This window comes from the organism of the source record quoted next, unplaced genomic scaffold, assembly GCF_019419815.1.
Source record: "Pyrus x bretschneideri cultivar Hongxiangsu unplaced genomic scaffold, Pyrus_bretschneideri_v1 Contig13, whole genome shotgun sequence".
Classification (NCBI taxonomy): domain Eukaryota; kingdom Viridiplantae; phylum Streptophyta; class Magnoliopsida; order Rosales; family Rosaceae; genus Pyrus; species Pyrus x bretschneideri.
In genome coordinates this window covers 5,928,602-5,948,239 of record NW_025999424.1, presented here as the reverse complement: position 1 = coordinate 5,948,239, position 19,638 = coordinate 5,928,602, and the positions used below count along the sequence as shown (strand labels likewise).

The 19,638-nt window shown below is 38.1% G+C and overlaps 1 protein-coding gene and 1 long non-coding RNA gene across 2 annotated transcripts; both read right to left on the bottom strand.

Moving 5' to 3' along the window:
- Positions 1 to 8,716: 8,716 nt before the first annotated feature.
- LOC103946994 (receptor-like serine/threonine-protein kinase SD1-8) lies at positions 8,717 to 16,745 on the bottom strand. The gene is made up of 8 exons (XM_048579127.1): positions 16,611 to 16,745; positions 10,712 to 12,025; positions 10,498 to 10,615; positions 10,174 to 10,345; positions 9,826 to 10,036; positions 9,463 to 9,700; positions 9,221 to 9,371; positions 8,717 to 9,143 (listed from the first exon to the last, which is right to left on the bottom strand). The coding sequence occupies exons 2-8, from the start codon at positions 12,006 to 12,008 to the stop codon at positions 8,832 to 8,834; spliced, it is 2,499 nt and encodes an 832-aa protein (XP_048435084.1). The 5' UTR covers positions 12,009 to 12,025; positions 16,611 to 16,745; the 3' UTR covers positions 8,717 to 8,831.
- A 1,859-nt stretch (positions 16,746 to 18,604) lies between these two features.
- On the bottom strand, positions 18,605 to 19,180 carry LOC125474891. The gene is made up of 2 exons (XR_007256301.1): positions 18,731 to 19,180; positions 18,605 to 18,672 (listed from the first exon to the last, which is right to left on the bottom strand). It is a non-coding gene; the product is annotated as an uncharacterized LOC125474891 (long non-coding RNA).
- Positions 19,181 to 19,638: the final 458 nt, after the last annotated feature.

Below are 19,638 nucleotides of genomic sequence, written 5' to 3'. Positions count from 1 at the left end.
CGATAACCATTTTTACATCAACCGTGTGGGCCCAAAAGACCTCAAACATAAGAAACAGAAGTTTTTTTTTTTTTTTTGGGTAAATATCAATTTACTACCCTCATGTTTTGTGGTTTTCAACATTTAGTACATCAAGTTTTTTTCTCCCAGAGTCATACGTAAAGTATAAATTTGGGGACAGTCTCATACATCCGTTAGTCAAACTGTTAAGTCTTCCATGAACTGATGATGTGGCGTCCACGTGGACAATGACTGGGCGTCATGTGTCAATAAGGGTCCCGCATGGGTATTAAAAAAATTACAAAATTACAAAAAAAATAAAAAATGCTCTTCTCCTTCAAACTTCTTTTTATTCTCCCTTCCTTCTCTAACCCTTCTCTCTCCCATCCTCTGCACACCATCTCCACTTTCTCTCTCTAACCCTCATCTCTCTCCTCATTTGCAGACCATCTTTGCCATGAGAGATGAGCAAATCCGTACCCACCTTCTCCTCAGCACCATTTCCCTCCCTTTTCTCTTCTGCAACCCACACCCCTTCCCTCCCTTCTCTCTTCTGCACCTACACCACCCTCCCTTATCTCCTCTGCAACTCGTACCCATGCTTCATTCTCTCATTTGCAACTCATACCCATCCTCCCAGCTGCAAGGCCTCAACAACCTCATCTACGCACAAAGTTCCACCTTTATCCACTTCCCCGTTGCTGGGCAACCACTTCGATACCTGTAAAAAAGGAGTGATTGAATCGGGCTCTTGCGCTCTAGCTTAGAATCTCCTCAGCAAGGGCGGTGTATAGCGATGGCGGCCAATGAAGGCTTCGAGCAGGAGAATTGGGTCTGGTATTTGCGGACGAGGACAAAGGGTTTGATATTGGGCTTCTGGTTAGATCAAATACCCGAGACCTAACCCAGCATTCGTGAAATCCTCAACAATTCCCCACACAAAGGTTTGATTAGGTTGGTAAGGTAGTGGTGCAGTATGCTCTCGGAGAATGACATGATGGATCTAGGAAACCCTAGCAAGCGATGGATGCCATTACAAATATTGACGACGGTGAATTGGCGACGGGAAGGTTAAATTGAAAAGTAGGGTTACATAACTGGAAGTGATTTGGGGAAAAATTGGGTAATTGGGAAAAAGGTATGTGAAGAAAGCTCGGAGGAGATTTGCTGGAGAGAGAAAGAGAGAGAGAGTGAGTGAGTGAAAGCTTCTGAGTACGGATTTGCACATATGGGTGGAGGCCGAGAAAAGAGGGAGAAAGGAAGGACGGTTGGGGGTTGAGGAAGAACATATTTTTTTTTGTAATTTTTTTTTAATATCCACGTGGGACCTTTATTGAGACATGGCGCCTAGTCATTGTCTACGTGGGCACCACGTCATTAATTAACGGAAGACTTAACAGTTTGACTAACGGATGTATGAGACTGTCCCAAAATTTACCTTTTAGGTATGACTCTGAGACAAAAAAAACTTGATGTACTAAATGTTGAAAACCACAAAACATGAGGGTAGTAAACTGATATATAACTTTTTTTTTTCTTGCCTGTGTGGGCCTTCAAACAAAAAGCCTACGTTTTTTTTTTCTCTTATTCTTTTTTTCCTTCAAACAGCACGTCTTGTTTCTTTTTCTTTCTTCCCGTATCCTTCTTCCATTCTTTTATGTGCAACTGCAAACTAGTGCAGCAATCATCAAACTGCATTAAAACTCCAGTGCAATCGTTGGACCAACAAAAAACAGTAAGAATAAGGTTTTCAAACTAGCAGCAGCAGGGTTGCAGTGGTTCGACATATCCAACTTATGGGAGTCGATTGAGGGTAGGAGACTAGTCAATGCAGGTACGAGACTACAGCAAAGTGCAAAAGCGGAGTCAGCGGGTCGTGGTACGGACGGTAGTGGACAGCGGCAGAATCGATTCAAGTAGTGGAGTCGTGATTGTGAGGCGGCAAGGTGGTGTAACGGATGTGCAATGGTGATCTGATGTAGGATAGAAGCTGGGTGCGGCGAAACAGGACAAAGCTTCAACAATCTTTTTATTTTATTTTTAGGATAAATCTCAGTTTACTACCTCAAGTTTCGTGGTTTCAACATTTAGTACATGAAATTTTTTTCGTCCCAGAGTCATACCTAAAGTGTTAATTTTAGGATAGTCTGATACATCCATTAATCTGGCTGTTAAGTCTTCCATTAACTGATGACGTGGTGTCCATAGGAACAATTACTAGGCGTCACGTGTCATTAAGGGTCCACGTGAAAATTAATCAAAAAAAAAAAATCCTTGCCCAAATATAAAATAATTAATTAAATAAAAGTATTTAATAAAAAAAATAAAAAAATAAAAAACCAGAACCCTCTTCGTTTTCCCCATCCGACAACCCTCATTCCCCTCCACCCCATCCACCCTTCCATCCCCTCCACCCCTTACCCACCCGCACCATTCCCCTTCACTGATACCCACCCTACCACCAAACCTTTTCTCCTTCCCCAAAAACCCAAAAGGAAATTGAGGATATGATTCCACTGATGGCGTGGGGATGATTCCACTGATGTCTCTGTTTCTGCCAATATCTGCAATGCAGCATCAACGACTTTCTTCTGCTCCCTTTCTCGCCACCTTCTGAGCTCTCCTTCCACTGCCTTTTTGGCGGCTTTAACCATTTCTACCATTTTTTTGGCCTCCTCAATTGAAAACACACTTTTCTTGGAAGACTTTTCTCATCTTTTGGAGAAATGAGAGAAAGACCTAGGGTTTCTCAATTTACCTAGAAATGAGGGAAGGCATTCAGAAATAAAAGTAGCCTTTCAATTGGAATCCTAGGGAGCTCCATTTCCTGATGCACAACACATGTGCGCCTCTGTGCTACTCGAGAGGAGCATCGATGGAATTAGAGAGAGGGTTTGGGCTATGGGCTTGAGGTCATCAAAAGCTGAAATGAGAGTGGGTGTAGCTGCTAGGGTTTTTCAAATGTCAAATGATGCTGCCACACTAGGTTATATTTTGGTTGTTGCAAATGGTTGACAGAGGTGTGGCCTTGTACATGTTGGTCAGCGCATCTTCCTCAATTTTAGGTCACGAGTTCAATTCTTCATGGTGGCTATTTTGTGTTTATTTTTCATTCTTTTTCCCAAGTACATTTTTCTTGCGTGTCATCGTACAATACTCTTAACTATGGTTAGCATATATGCTTAATATGTTTTTTAATTTTAGACTTGTTGGATACTTTTTTTTTTTTTTCATTTTATCATTCTTTAATTATCTTATATCCATGAATTTCATATAAGTATAATTTTTTGTAAGTGTCAATATACACTTATTTACAAGATATACAAAAAATTTACCTAAATCCGCCCAGGCGTTCGCCTAGATCCCGCCTAGCCACCTAGGCGCTAGGCACTAGCCCGCTGCCCAACTAGCGCCTAACATTTTTTAGAACCTTGGTGGTGAACACAAATGCACTTATCAATTAATTAGACAGATGGAGTAATAACAAATTAATTACATTGATATTATATTATATTATATTTGATTAAGGGATTTTTTTGGAATTGTCAAAAGTAATGCCCCAAAATTGAACAACTTTTTGTATATATGGTCTCCAGCATGCAAGCTCAATCAAGTAGGATTCTTTCTCCCTTCTATTCTCATTCCCTTCCATCTACTCTTCTCATAGTTTGTCTTTTATCTTTTTGTCTCCATAAAAAATCAGTTGAGTTAATCTCAGTTTATTATCCTAAAGTTTTGTGGTTTTCAACATTTGGTACATGAAGTTTTTTACATCCCAGAGTCATACCTCAAGTCTTAATTTTGGGAAAATTTCATACATCCGTTAAGTTGGTTGTTAAGTCAACCGTTACTGATGACGTGGCTCCTACATGAATAATGATTGGCCACCACGTGTCAATATAGGCCCACGTAGATATTAAAAAAAATTAAAAACATTAAAAATTAAAAATTAAAAACGAAACCTAAATTTAAACCCTTTCCCATCACCCAGACCCCTTCTTCCTCCTTCGTCCTTGCCCACTCGGTCTCCCTCCTCCGCCTCTCTCCCCACTCGCACTCATCATTCCCTTACCACCACCTTCCAACCCGACCAATCCCTATCACTCCCCGATCCCGACATACGTCCAGGATCAACACGTGATGTCACCAAATACTCGTATATCTAACATACCCCGCCACCGGGATATGAATAAATCACCACTCAAGGTCCAAATTGCATAGTGATTTCCAAATATTTTATGGCTGCATCTAACCTCCTCGTTAGACTGCCTACATACCCTCAACAGGGATCAAGCCCTTCGTAGTTCACCATTTCACTATACTCGAACATTCATCACATAAGTCGTTATGTCCCAACAAAATATCACAATGTATATCATGCAATCCTTCAAAGAACAAACGACGAAGCACAATCATATTCTCTCGTCATAATTCCCCACTTGGATTATGAGTAATAAACATGGTAATTCTATTTTATATTCATAATATCTATTGTGGGTAATTCCCATCCACTCGAATTTAGGATTCTAAGATCACCTTAAGGAAATCAACAAGAGAAAGGATTCCGAACCACTTGATGAAATCCCACAACATCGGGTTCCGGATCACTCAATGGAACCAAAATATCAAGCGGTTTTATCGTAATCTACCCAGACCTGTCATATGTGAAGTCAATGCCTACATTATGGGATTGGTGCACTGGCAATTCAGGCACTCAAATACGCTGCGAGGCTCAGGTGAGTGACAATAATATAAGCATGTGATACAATAATAAAACCAGCCATCAATCACAATTTATAAACCTTGAATATAAATCATTCATAAGAAATCAATACCAAACTTTTGAAAACTCCAAGGGAGTCACCCAAACATCCAACGGTTCATCTGAAACAATCACCACATCTCACAACCATATTCTCATACACACAATGAAAAGTAGGGTTAAAGCGACACAGTTCGGCCGAAGTGTGCATCTTTAAAGCTATTTCAATCCAAACTCAATGAAACCCAAAAGGGATGTGATCCCGGACCATCACTCAACGAAATTGCAGAGTAAAAGGGATTACGGACCATCACTCAACGAAATCCAAACCAGGATACGATTCCGGACCATCACTCAACGGAATCGCGGAGTGGAGTAGGAAAGATTCTGGACCATCACTTAACGGAATCCAAACCAGGACATGATTCCGGACCATCACTTAACGGAATTGTGGAGCGCAATGCATAACAACCAATCAATGAAACAACACGTGAATCAAGTTGCTCAAGTTATAAAAGCTCAACGAAATAAGAAATGAAATAATGAAACGAGCGTTGACACATGTTTCGAAGCAACAAACCCTATGACAATGGGTTAACGGTCCACTAATAGCCCTCACCTTTCATCAAATCAAGCCAATAATACAAAACAAACCATATTTCCAATATGCACGTCAAATCCCACTTCATATAACTACATCGATGACTAAATATAAAAATTAACAATTTATAGGAAACATAATTATAAAACCATTTCATATTCACATATATTTAAGTCACTCACATTTCATCATATCATACCATCTATGTAAATCAACCACCTTTCAAATCAATATCACGATCATCATCAGTACACAAGCCAAATCATGTTTAATAAACATAGGTCTATGGCTAAATATATATATATATATATATATATATATATATAATCACATTTCAATAGAAATCACATTATAAAACTAAGTCATATTCACAGGTGATACCAATATAAGAAATCAAGGTAATAACCATATCACATATGTTAAAGTTTAATGACGATCCAACGGTCGGATCATCGATTCACACTTTTACCAATTAACGTACGTAGAGAATTTAGGTTCCAACCATTAACCTATGTCATAAAATTACCAAAAATGAGCTCAAGGCATCTAATTTAGCCTAACAGTGACATCGACGGCCCCCTAGCCACGCGCTGCCGTGGGTGGTGGTCGGTCGTCCTGACTCGCCGGAAAAATCCAATTATTTCCAAAATTTACAAGAATGAAGATCTCAAATAGAGGAACAACTTTCATACCTGCCACAAAGTCTAAAAGTGGACGGAAGGGGGTCAATTTTTCCTATAAAGCTGACGGGTGCCTAAAACTTCCCGACTTCGATTCGTCGTCTACAGTGGTCCAATAGGGTCAAGGTTGGTTCGGATTTTCTCCTGGGATGATGGGCTTTGCCGGAAAATTGAAAAAGGTGGTTGGAGTACTATTGATTTTTGTTGAATTTCGTGGCCTCAATCCGCCACATACCGTGGGTTATCAAGGTGGTTCATGGGTGGGTTTTGTAGAGGGGAATGAGAGCTTCAAGGTGGTGGTGGTGGCGTCGAAAATCTCCACCAAAGTTGGCCGGAATCGGCCTTGGAAAATGGGAGCTCGCGGTGGGTGTGGGTCGACGGGAAGGCTACTCCCCCTTCTTTTTTTTTCTTCTTCTTCTTTTCTCATTTCTCATTGGTCCTCCATCCCTCTTGTAATTTGATTGGTCCCTTTCTCTCTTTACTTAAGGCTGATTAGTTAGTCTTCCCACAAGGTGAGAGTTCAAATAATTTAACTACCTTTAATTAACCAACTTCAAACGTCCATAATTATACCGCTATAATCCGGACTCGCAAACGGCTTTCGCCTATCCGTTCGTGGGATCGAGCTCTATTCAGAAATATAAACTGTGACCTCGAAAGATCTACGGCTTTTAAATAATTAATTTCCAAACTTCAAACTTCGCAACTGGTTTAATTAAAATCTAAATTCAAATAAATTAATACAAATTCCCGAAAATAACATAAAATTTCAATAATAATAATGCGTAGATTATAACAGTGAAATCCGGGAATAGGATTTCACAATCCCTCCCCTAATCCCTCCATACCCAACTCATCCCTCCCCTAATCCTTTCATACCTAAACCAACCCGACTCGGTCTCCCTGCAACGTGTTCGAAATCGAGGAGGCCCTGACCTCGTTGAGGAAGATCACGCAGTCCAGAGATGATGCCCTGACCCGACTCTGCACCTCGCAATGCGTGATCCTTGGATTTGGTCTGCTATTCCAGTGGCAGAGAGCTTCATTGGTGCGATGTGTTGTTGTGATGTGATGGGTTAAAGGTGATGCACAATGGAGAACACAAGAGAGAGGACTTTCGGATCATTTTTTTTTGTAGTCGTAGATCTCTTTTTTTGTTGTTGCAAATCTCCAGAGACCTATGGGCTATGGCTTTCTGCTCTGGTTTGAAATCTCCGTGATGAATGCCTCGTTGTTGTTGTCGACGGAGAAGAAAGGGAGAGAACTCAGGCCGTGGTGGTGCTGGTTTTCAAATCAGCTGTGGTGGCTGTCGAAGAGAAGAAGAAAAAGGGTTGGTGTGGGTGGAGGAAAGGGAAGGCCCGCATCCCTAGACCATTTTTTGTTTGTTTATTTTTTTAATTTATAATTTTTTAAATTTATGTGGGCCTATATTGACATGTGGGATATAGTCATTGTCCACATAAGTGCTACATCACTAGTTAACAGTTGACTTAACAACCAAATTAACGGATGTATGATATTATTCCAAAATTAAGACTTGAGGTATGATTTTGGAATGAAAGAAACTTCATGTACCAAATATTAAAAACCACCAAACTTCATTGTAGTAAAATAAGATTAATCCAAATTAATTTAAAATATTAATATAGCTTAATCGTAATTATTCACGTATTATATTTGAAAAGGAAAAAAAGAGAAATTAAGAGGGTATAAAATCATCCATGAGGCTAGGTCTCAGCCAGCACAGTTTGTACTAGGGGTGGTTCGGTATGGGATACCATACCGAAACTAGTATCCCGAATCTCAAACCGAAATTTTTCGGGACGGGAATTTGAAGACCAATCCCAAACCAAATTTTCGGGAATCCCAAATTTCGGGAATCCCGAAATATTTTCAGGATTTTGGGACAAATCGGGAATCCCAAATTGAAATATGAAATTATGAATTGTTCTTCAAATATATAATTCAAGAACACATTTATGAACTAGGAATTTCATTTCATTGACACTACCATTTAATTGAACACTGGCATGCTTGACTCTTTTTATCATAGTCAAAATTCAAATTAATTAAACTCTTTTTGCAATCTGTTGAGAGACAAAAGAATCAAGCCTTCTGAAATCATCAGTCATGGCAGCAGCAATAATAAAATCCACATGAATATCAAACAGAACATGAAAAATATGCAAGGTGTAGGGCATTCTAGGTTGCTGAATATATATATATGTATAAATATATATAGTAATTAATATTATATATTTTCGGTTTGGTATGGGATTCCCGAAATATCGAGAAGCCAATCCCGAATCCCATACCGAAATTTTGGGATTGGTTTGGGATAGCATCCCGAAAATTTCGGGAATTTCGGTTTGGGAAATTTTTGGTTTGGGATCGGGATTTTTTCGGTTCGGTTCGGGATTTTCGGGAATTTTTTCCACCCCTAGTTTGTACAGAAAATAAACTGACGGTTGGAAGATATTACAAGTTGAATAAAATAAACAAAATATAGCAGCACAGATGCTCGGATCACTTCGGATGTGGGTTTGGACTCCTTGAGGAATGCAGGTGTTTCTGGGCCCAAGACTATTCCTTTGACAGTCCTTTTTTTTTATCTCTTGAGCCATACCCAAAATAAACAATAAATAAATAGCACAATCCATTTTAAGCAAATAATGCAGCTTTAACGGCATCTAGCATCTGGAGATAAAAATTGTGAAACACAATGAAGGATGTCACTACTCTTGAACTGTATATTGTCACAATCTTTTTCGAACTTTACATTGCTGAGCTATCGAGCTTGTAGCATACTAATGGTGACTGAATTACAGGAGAAATTGGCAGGTGTTGGAGGAGAACAACTAATAGCACGGAGATTCCTATGTGTCGAAAATGCAAGTTCTTTGGAGGGTGGAAGAGGTGTAGCTTCATTGCCCTGTAGCATATGGATTACCGAAGACATTGTCGGTCGATCATCTGGCGCTTCTTGAACACACAAAAACCCTACATGGATGCACCTCAAAGCTTCATTGGGCCGGCATGTTTCCCTTACTGATTCATCAATCACCTCCATCCCTCTACCTCCTTCCCATAACTCCCATGCCTAGTTAAGAGTCAACATATAAGACCCTCGAATCTTAAAAATCAAAATAAGCAGAAGTTGACAACTTTAGTACTTACCCATCCAGCAAGAGTCGGTGAATGTTCAAAGCGATAAAAAGCAGTATTTTTCTTTCCACTTACAATCTCCAACAACAGCACTCCAAAACTAAATACATCTAGTTTCTCAGAGAAATGGCCATATCTTGCATACTCAGGTGACATGTATCCGCTGCATCAATTAATGGTAGAATAAGCAAAAGTACTAAAGTAGCAGTTGCATAAGGTTTAGACGATTGAAACCATGTGCCATATAGACTTACTATGTGCCAACAACCCTATTGGTATTTGCTTCAGTCTGATGTATCTCGAAAATTTTCGCCATTCCAAAGTCTGATATTTTGGGGTTCATCAAGCCATCCAACAAAACATTACTTGCTTTTAGGTCCCTGTGAATGATTTTCAGTCTAGAGTACTTGTGGATGTAAAGTACTCCTTGAGCGATACCTTCAATAATTCGAAAACGCTTTCCCCAATCTAATTCTGTTTTTTCACATGGATCTGATTGGATAAACCATGAAGGAAAATAAGCGAGTGTGTTTTCGAAGGAAAAACCTAATCAAATTTGAAATCCCTCAAATCAACAATATCAAAGAACATAAATCTTAGAAATAATGAGGATATACCAAACAAAAGTTTGTCCAAACTCCGATTGGGCATGTACTCGTAGATCAATAGCAGTTCCTCCTCTTCGATACAACAACCCAAGAGCCTAACAAGATTGGTATGCTGAAGCTTGGCTATAAGCTCCAACTCATTCAAAAACTCCTGAAGTCCTTGCCTTGACTTCTTCGACAGTCTTTTTATTGCTACATCTTGATTTTCTTGCAAAATCCCCTGTAGAGGAAGGGAAATGCCACAAAGAGAACCATCGCAGTACTAATATTACTTAACTAGGGAAAATGTTACTAATTATCATTTTTATCAAGAAAAATCAATGTACTTTAGCATTACAAATTAATTGGAAGGGTCACCTTATAAACTGGGCCAAAGCCTCCCTCTCCGAGTTTATTAGCTTCAGAGAAGTTGTCTGTAGCAGCTAATATTCTCTTTAAACCGAAAACTGGTAGTTCCGTATCATTCGTTCCACCTCCCGCTCCAGCTCCATAGTTTATTTGAGTCCCAACATGCTTCCTCTTATGCTCCCTGTTTCAATCTCAATGTTAGAGCATCAATCATTCGTGTATAAATGAGAAACAAAGAAAGACTTCTAGAATCCATGCTCCTGTACGTACTTCTATTCGTGTATGTTTGTGTGTATGAGAAATAAAGAAAGACAGGCAATATGGTTGCAGTACCTTCTCTTTCTCAATGTTTTCTTCCATAAGAAATAGCCAAAATTTATAGCAAGCAATCCTGCTGCTGCTGAGACCATTGCAATTATAAGGGAACGCTTCTCATTACGGCCCTTGCCGCCTGCAAATAAAATAAAATTTTCGGTTACGCAATAAAAATGATGACTCTCCAAGTAATGGTCACTCAAAACAACACGAACAATCGTTCGATTATTACTTTTTAGATACATAAGCTCAGAAGCTGCAAGTCTGATGAATAAAATTCTTCCACGACTGTCATCTTCCGCAAGTTGTTCCAGGCCCAAGAGATATCCGGTCCAAATTGAACATCCAGTATTACTATCATAAGCATGAGCTGTGCAAGAGCAGTCACTTAAGCAGACTGATCCACATTTATCAGCACTCCTAACCTCCACAGACTGTTTATTTTCAGGCATTAACATGTTATGCATTTCTAGGAACCTGTCTTCCGTCCCACACTGCAAACTCGTTTTTCTTGAACACCCATCAGAATAGTCCTGCAAATACCAGTCCGGCGGCGACCTTGGCTCAAAACCCATCAAGCAATTACAGAGGAGCCCTGATATGTCATTGCAACTCCCGAATGCTCCACAAGTCGCATGAACTTCACATTGTCTTGTTGGTTGAGACCAATACACATTCCATTGCCTTATATTCTCCAACCATGTTAGTTGCTGAACCTGCCCCGTGACAGACATCACGAGTCGAGATACTATCTTAGGATCGTAAAGAGAATAGGATAAGTAAGTTATGTTTTCATTTGTCACATAGCTGAAATTATAACTGTAATTAATCCTCATCTCAGGAATCAAGCTGAAAATGCGCGAACTTGCATTCCACGATCCGCTGGTCCAATACTCTATAGACCTATTCCACAATATGTGATATGAATTGCGTCCATCTCGGTTCATCTCAAGAGAGAAAAGACCTGGTGAAGGATCCTCGGAATTCTTCCATGAAGTGAGAATTTGGGTTTGGTTGGTAATTTTGTTGAATCCAATTTTAGCTCCGGGTAACCATGTATGAGTCGGATGATCAAAGCTTTGCCATAAAGGCTCTGAGGATGAAATAGATTCATCTAATAATACAAGATTCCCACTATCCAATAGAACTGCTTTTACTGAAGAGAAGTTGTTGGAGGTCACATTAGTAGACCAAACTGGAGTTTTTGACTCATTGGAGAGAAGTAAATTACCATCTAAGATCGTCAACACTGAAGAAAATTTATCGAAGACCGGTTGCTCCCGATTCGCCACCCAAACTATGGTACTCGCAGATACCACTTGGTTGGAGTACCATATACTGATGTAGTAGCGGCCACCTAATTCGAAGAAACCGAGCTCAAAAATCCCACCTGCAGAGACAATGGTTTGATCACCGGAGAGAGATTGGTTTGCAGTGACGGAGTCAGTTGCACTGGAAACATGGAGCTTGAGAAATAGGCATAAAAAGATAGCTGAAAGCACCAAACTTTGCTTGGTTTTGGTATCCATGGCTGCACAAAACAAATCTGCAAACAAGGGGTTTTTGAACATTAGTCATTGCAAAAGATTAAAATTTAAAAAAAATCTGGTTAGATTACATATTCAATTTAATCCCTTAAAGTGTACATTTATCAAAATTTATATTCAACTTTGTTATTTAATATGTACTTTTATGTAATCTCTCCGCATTAAATTTTAATTTTATTAATATGCACATATGTAGCTGAACATAAATGAGAAAATATTAAAAGAAATTTGTGATACAAAAATATATAAATACATAAGTGTACAGAAATGACTGTGCCGAAATATATAAAATTGGTTTTTTTGTACCAAAATATTTGTACCTACATGATTGTACCGAAATACATTAGAATGAAACTAAATGTATTATATTGAATTAATGTACCTAAATGTCAATACTATGTATCAAAATGTACGTACCGAAATGTATGTACTGAAATATAGTATATTGAATTAATGTACCTAAAAGTCAATACTCAAATAAGAGGTATTATGTCACATCCCGGCCCGGGCGGGACCACTTCCCGGGCCCGGGCGGGACCACTTCCCGGGCCCGCTCCACCACCGTAGCACAATATTGTCCGCTTTGGGCTTACCATTCCCTCACGGTTTTGTTTTTGGGAACTCACGAGCAACTTCCCAGTGGGTCACCCATCATGAGATTGCTCTAGCCCCCTTCTCGCTTAACTTCGGAGTTCCCATGGAACCCGAAACCAGTGAGTTCCTAAAAGGCCTCATGCTAGGTAAGAATGGGAATATACATTTAAGGATCATTCCCCTGAGCGATGTGGGATGTCACAATCCACCCCTCTTAGGGGCCCGACGTCCTCGTCGGCACACCACGGCCAGGGTTAGGCTCTGATACCAAATTGTCACATCCCGGCCAGGGCGGCACCACTTCCCCGGCCCGCTCCACCACCATAGCACAATATTGTCCGCTTTGGGCTTACCATTCCCTCACGGTTTTGTTTTTGGGAACTCACGAGCAACTTCCCAGTGGGTCACCCATCATGGGATTGCTCTAGCCCCCTTCTCGCTTAACTATGGAGTTCCCATGGAACCCGAAACCAGTGAGCTCCCAAATGGCCTCGTGCTAGGTAAGAATGAGAATATACATTTAAGGATCACTCTCCTGGGCGATGTGGGATGTCACATATTAGGTTCAAATCTCGTAGATGGCGAATTCTATACCAAATTAAGTTGTCCATTATGTGACTTAGCCGAACACCCTCTCGCCTTAATGTAAAATACATCGTTGTACTAAAAAAAAAAAAAACTCAAACGTGTGTGTCAAAATGTACGTACAGAAATGCATGTATATGTTTGTATTGATGAATTAATGTACCTATATATTTGTATCGATAAATATACCGAAATATTTTGTATTAATGTACCTAAATGAAGAACATATAAAAAAATTTATCGGACTATATATTATAAAAAAAATTAGTTTCCTAAATGTAGATATTAAATATATTATGATAAATGAAATAAAAATTAAATTTAAATGTAATTAATACATTAAAAAATTAAAATAGGAATAAAAAGATAAATAAAGCATCAAAATAAAACTAATAAATGAGATGATTAAATGTACTAGGGTCTAAAATTGAATTTTAATCTTACACAAGATTATAGTCTAAAACTGATCCTTTTTAAGGATTAAAATGAAATTTTCTATTAGAAGGGACTCTCATCTTAATTTCAAGTATTTAAAACGGCAAATCTTTTTGAAATCTCATTTGTTTGACTATTTGAGGATTAATTGCTGTATTTTCTTTGTTCCTTAATGTTTAGTTGTGTAAGTGGGCCACAAGCATTTACTATAAAATTGTAAGTCATAGAGTTTTCATTCAAAACTTGCATTGGTGGCCCTCTCTAAAGTGGGATTCTGCATGAATTTTTCGCCACTTCATATTTTTGGCATAATTTTCATGACAATATTATAAAGCATTGTGCAAAAAATATAAGGTGGCAAAGAATTCATAAAGAGTCTCTCTTTGAGAGTTTTCTTATCATTGGAAACATAAATGGGATTTTCTTTTTCTCCCTTTTTTTTTTTTTTGGGTGTGTGTGGAATCGCCAATATTTAATGGTTGTTAGATGAGCTTGATTTAATTTAGAGTAATATTAGGTAGACCAAATTTTTAGACTCAATTTGTAAACAATGTGATGTGTCACCAATGGAAATTAAATACATTAGTCAACACATTAAGCCACTAATCAATTATCACGTCATATGATTTACAAAACTTGGTATAAATAGTTGGCTTCCCTAGCATTACCCTATAAATTAATAATATAAGAATATCAAAATTTAAATTCATCTAATGAAAAATAATACAATGCTAATGCTCAATTTAAGAAGAAGATTTTCAATGTACCCGGAACATGTCAAGTGTCATAATACAATTGGTTAGAATTATTCTTTTAAGTTTTCAACTAATTATATTACTACACATAATGTATCAAGCCGTATTTCCAATAACACTTAACACAAGGTGAATACCGATGGTGTAGCTCGTGAATCACCAGGATTGGCTTGTATTGGCGATATCTTTCGTGATCGTTTTGGTTCATGTGTAAGGTGTTTTGCTACTTCTTTAGGGATGGCTACCTCTTTTGAAGCTGAACTACATGTTGTAATTCATGCAATAAACTTAGCTAGGGAAAAAAGTTGGCGTTTCCTTTGGATTGAGTGTGATTCGTCCTTGGCTGTTCTTTTCATTTCTGCTTCTAATAATCGTGTTCCCTGACGTTTGAGGGTTTGTTGGTTGAATTGTTGAGCGTTGCGCTCTTCTATGTCCATAAGAATTACACATATTTTTTGTGAAGGGAATTAGGTGGCTAAATGTTTAGCAAATTTTGGAGAGAACCCATCCTGGGGTTTATTGGTGGGAATCTTGTCCTCCTTGTGCTATTGTTACGTATCATCATAATCTTTCTCTTCGCCCCAATTTTTGATTTTGTTATATAGGATGGGTTTTACCTTTTTTTTTTTCCTTTTTTTTTTTTTGTAATTGGGTTTTCTTGTTTCAAGCAGTTTTGTATTTCTTGTTTTTGGCTTCAAAAGTTGTTTTTATTAGGTATTGGCCAAGTTCCCCCAGCTTGTATTACTTTTCCTATTTTTTCTCCATATTCCCCTAATAAAATCTAGTAGAGAGGGAACGGGAGGGGGATTTCTGGTGCAACGGTCCTTTCTCCTTCAAGATAGGGTTGGTGTCACACACACGACTGTTGACAAAGAGCTAATCTCGCCTAATCCGTCTCTAACAAATTAAAAATTAATAATACTAATAACGCTTAAAATTGAGCCTAGTGGAAAGTTCCCCATGGGAGAAGTCAAGTTCCGGTATAGGTTCTCAAGGTACTACATTTTCTTGGCTTGTAGAAAATGGCAAGACGAGATAACAAAAGTAATGTAACACGAGAAAATAAGAGCCATTTCATCTCCATCTCCAGCAGTCAGAGGAAGTGGAATAACAAGAAATTAGTTCAGTGAATGCCTTCAACTTAACAGGCGGTGCCCAAAAAACCATCACGGGGTGGCTAAGTGGTTGGGTGCGAATTTCAAGCTCGTATTTTACATGGCACGTTCTGGATTTGATTCTTGGCGCTAATAAGTCACACGATGGTGGCTAGGAGAGATATTGAACTGTTGTCATAAAGCCACCAGCCAATCCTTGTTTATTACAAAAAATACAAGCGGTGCCAACAATATAATTTACTCACTCAAATAGTGAAGGTTTCACATTACATCAAAATGTGGATCACATAATTTTATCACATGTTTTTAAGTTTTAGGGATTTTCTATTATACTCACGTGCATTCTATACTCCAAATTTTAACGGTATCCTTGGTCAAGATACAATGAACAAAATTCAAACGGTTCAAAAACCCCCACCATAGAATTTTTGTTAAGATTAAGGCTTAATCAAAAAGGTCCATAAAACATCACAAAAAACTTACTATACCCCCTCGTTTTACAACTGAATCACTTATTTCCCAATTCATTCTATATCTCTCAGCACATCCCGATCCAGCAATTTCGTGCTTACTTAGGAATCACAAGTAAGCCAAGTTTATAAGGAATTAAGTGGTAGAATATTGATTAAAAAAATCAGCAGAGTGAATGATTTAGGTATGGAGTTGAACTAGGTGTGACGGCGGAAGCACTGGACATGTAAGTGTACGCAGGAGCACAAGTTAATTAAACCTTAAACGGGAACTGATTAATGATTAATTTGGTTTTATTTTTCGGTTGACTAATGCGCACAATATGTTTTTAGGTAGTGTATAATCAAGAATGACAACCACTGGAGTTTTTTAGTTCACTTAATTCACTCAAAAAATCCTTCACTCCTTGAAACTCGGTTGAGTTGGATTTTAAGCTAACAAAATTTACAAAAAATCTTGACGGTATGTGAGAATTTGATTTCACACTAAAACCCCACCCCCAATTTCTAATTTAATTTATCCAAATTGAATCTTGGATATGATACCAAAAACCTTCAAATTAAAGAATATTACAGCCTAATTCATACAATAGAAAGAGAGAAATCAAACAATTAAGAAAAAGTGAATACCTTGCAGGGTGCTTGTGCGTGTGCGAGGGGGAGTCTGTCGGCAGAGTGGCTGCGGAGCGGTCGAAGAGCAATAGTAGAAGATGAAGGTCAAAGCCTTCTTTTAACTCTCAGAGCGTACAAGAGTCTCTAAGTTTTATTTGGTTATTCAATAGTTTGGACTTGTCATGGTTCCATTCCTGCCTACATTTTTTGAAGAATCTGATAAAGATAAAATCAAACCAACTAGAAGTCTATGCCCGTATTTTTCAAGTATAATACACGTTTTTTGACTAATACAAACCTATTGTTTGAAGAGAGATTTTTCTTTTCTTTTCATTTGAATGGAAAAATGAATGAGTGTAAACTGAAAATTTAGGAATTACTAGAAAATGTGTCTGCGCTTCGTTTTGGGAATTGAATGTATTAGTTGGAACATGAATGAATAGTTTCTACATAGGGTAACTAAAATGACGGTACAGTACCCAAGAACCAATGAAAGAAACATTCATTTGCAGATCGTATTGCGCCATCAATATCATACTCATAGTTTCAAGTAATCAGTCCATTCCATGCTGGAAAAACATAGAAAAAGGAAAACACAAAAGTAGAAGACTCAATACTTTAGCATTCGGCAAGAATAGCAAGCTAGCGAAAAAATTGTTAAACCGTCTCACAAATTCAATCGCCAAACGTTATACCATAACCCAAGACAAAGATAAAGCATATAGTTTGTTTACAAATCAAAACGAAGCGCTACCATAATGTGGGACTGAAAAATTGCTTCTTAATGCGGTCTTGCAAGAAATTAATGCAGTCCGAAAACAACCCAGGAAAAAATGGCTACTTCTTGATTTTCAGGCAAAGTCCCCTACAGCGGAAGAAGTATGGAATTTTTTATGAAAGAAGAAAAAATCCCTTTATTTTTTAACAGGGAAGATAAATTATCTTATTTATCAAGAACAATGCACTTGCATGGATGGGTCGTCTCCTTATAAACACGGCCAAATCCTCCCTCTCCGACTTTATTAGTATCAGAGAAGTTGATTGTTTAAGCTGAAAAGTGGCAGTTGATCAGTATCGTGGATCCAGCACACTCCCTTCATTTCTCACAGTTTTCTTCATTAACAGATATCCAAAAATGGTTGCAAGAATTCCTGCGGTTGTTGAGACAATTGCAATGACTATTACAACTGATCGTTGCTTCAAGAGAATTTCAACATGACCCTTGCAACCTGCGGTGAAAAGGAAATGATCAAGTTGAACAATAAAAATGAAGTGTCCAAAAAAATTAAAGAAAAACTAACGAAAAATCCTCAAAAACTTTAGTTTTAATGAAAAATGATAAATAAAAGTGTAAGTGAATGGTATTAGGAAAGGTAAAAATGTCATTTTTCGTTAAAAGTGAATAGTACCGGAAGTGTTTCGTTAAAACTCTCAAAAATTAATTTTGGTAACCTTGTAGCCAAAGTAAATGACTTTTGCTTGATTTAATGAAACCAAAATTTTGAACATACCGTCACGATCATTGGAGTCAACCTCATGAACACGAATATAAATGTCTTGCCCGAGAGTTTGATTCTCGACAAGATCCACCAAGTCACCGTACCATGTTATACATCTCATAGTACTAATTTTCGATGGTTGGACATAATGAATTGAAGAAGTCAATAGCAAAAATTTAGGATGTTTGCATGGGAGTAAAAATGGGTTGTGAATATCACTTTCCTTCCTTTATTCTTTGTTCTTTAGCGGCTGTTCGAGATTGATTTTCGAATGACAAAATGTTTTCAACAACCAAAAGCAGTTTTAATTATGTTTGGCAAAAAAAACTATAAGTGCTTTATGAGTATGATTTTTGAAAAAAAAAAAAAAAAAAAAAACATCTGGTAAACATTTGGCATGTATTTCTTTAGAAATTTTTTTTTTTATTTTGATAAAGTAGCTATAGTAGAACTGTAGAAGTTCACAACAAATCTTTAGTGTATCAATTTTAGTTTAAAGTTTAGAATTGCTAATTATTGGAAGAAAGCATGGGTGTATGGTGATGGGTGTATAGTGACAGAAAGCATGGGTGTATGGTGACCTTTACTTTTCCATGTTTTCTGGGTGTATAGTGACAGAAAGCATGGGTGTATGGTGACCTTTACTTTTCCATGTTTTCCTCACCTTTACTTTTCCATGTTTTCTGCTTGTCCTCACCTTTCTTTCGGCTTCTGTTTTCTTTTTCCTTCTTCCGCTCATTTATATGAGCTTTCCTTGTACTTGGTTTTACATAATACAAAAATATAGACATTCAAAATTCAATATGGTATCAGAGCAGTGACCCTAACCGGCCTGTCTCTGTGATGTTCTCTTGAGAGATTTGTGAGCTTCTTGTCCTTCAATCATGGCTGAAGAAAGCTTAGTAAATTTGGAAGGAGACGGCTTTCATGCTACTCCACCATCACCACACTCAGATATTGATATCAACCCAAATCAACGTCTTAGTTCTGTCTTGCTAAATGAGTTTAACTATCTTCCATGGGAGAGAGCAGTTTCTCTTGCTCTGGGAGGACGATCAAAGCTTGGTTATGTTAATGGTGTTATTCCAATGCCTGAGACTACCTCACCGGAGTATGATGCTTGGCTATGCAAAGACCAGTTGGTCATGTCGTGGCTACTCAATTCCATGGATCGTAAGATTGGAGAAATTTTTAGCTATGCTGAATCCTCCATGACTCTTTGGAAAAATCTCAAGGAAATGTATGGAAATCAGAACAATGCGGCTAGAGTGTTTCAGTTAAAGAAGGACATTGCTGGTTTGCAACAGGAAGGGAAGCCATTTGTGCAACATCTTGGAAAGCTGACCACTATGTGGAACGAGCTGAATGTGTATCGACCACACACCATCGACGCTGCTGTGCTAACTAAAAGAGCCGAGGAAGACAAAATATTCCAACTCCTAGCAAGCCTAAGTCCTGAATTCGAAGATCTTCGAAGTCATATCCTCATGAATCCCGACCTGCCTTCTTTTTCAAGTGTGTGTGCCACAATTCAAAGAGAAGAGGTT

Coding starts and splice junctions, on each gene's coding strand:
- LOC103946994 (XM_048579127.1), bottom strand. CDS start 12,008: ATGGATACCAAAACCAAGCAAAGTTTGGTGCTTTCAGCTATCTTTTTA. Junction 9,701..9,825: donor TTTGGACAAACTTTTGTTTG/GTATATCCTCAT, acceptor TTATCCAATCAG/ATCCATGTGAAAAAACAGAA. Junction 9,144..9,220: donor CACCGACTCTTGCTGGATGG/GTAAGTACTAAA, acceptor ACTCTTAACTAG/GCATGGGAGTTATGGGAAGG.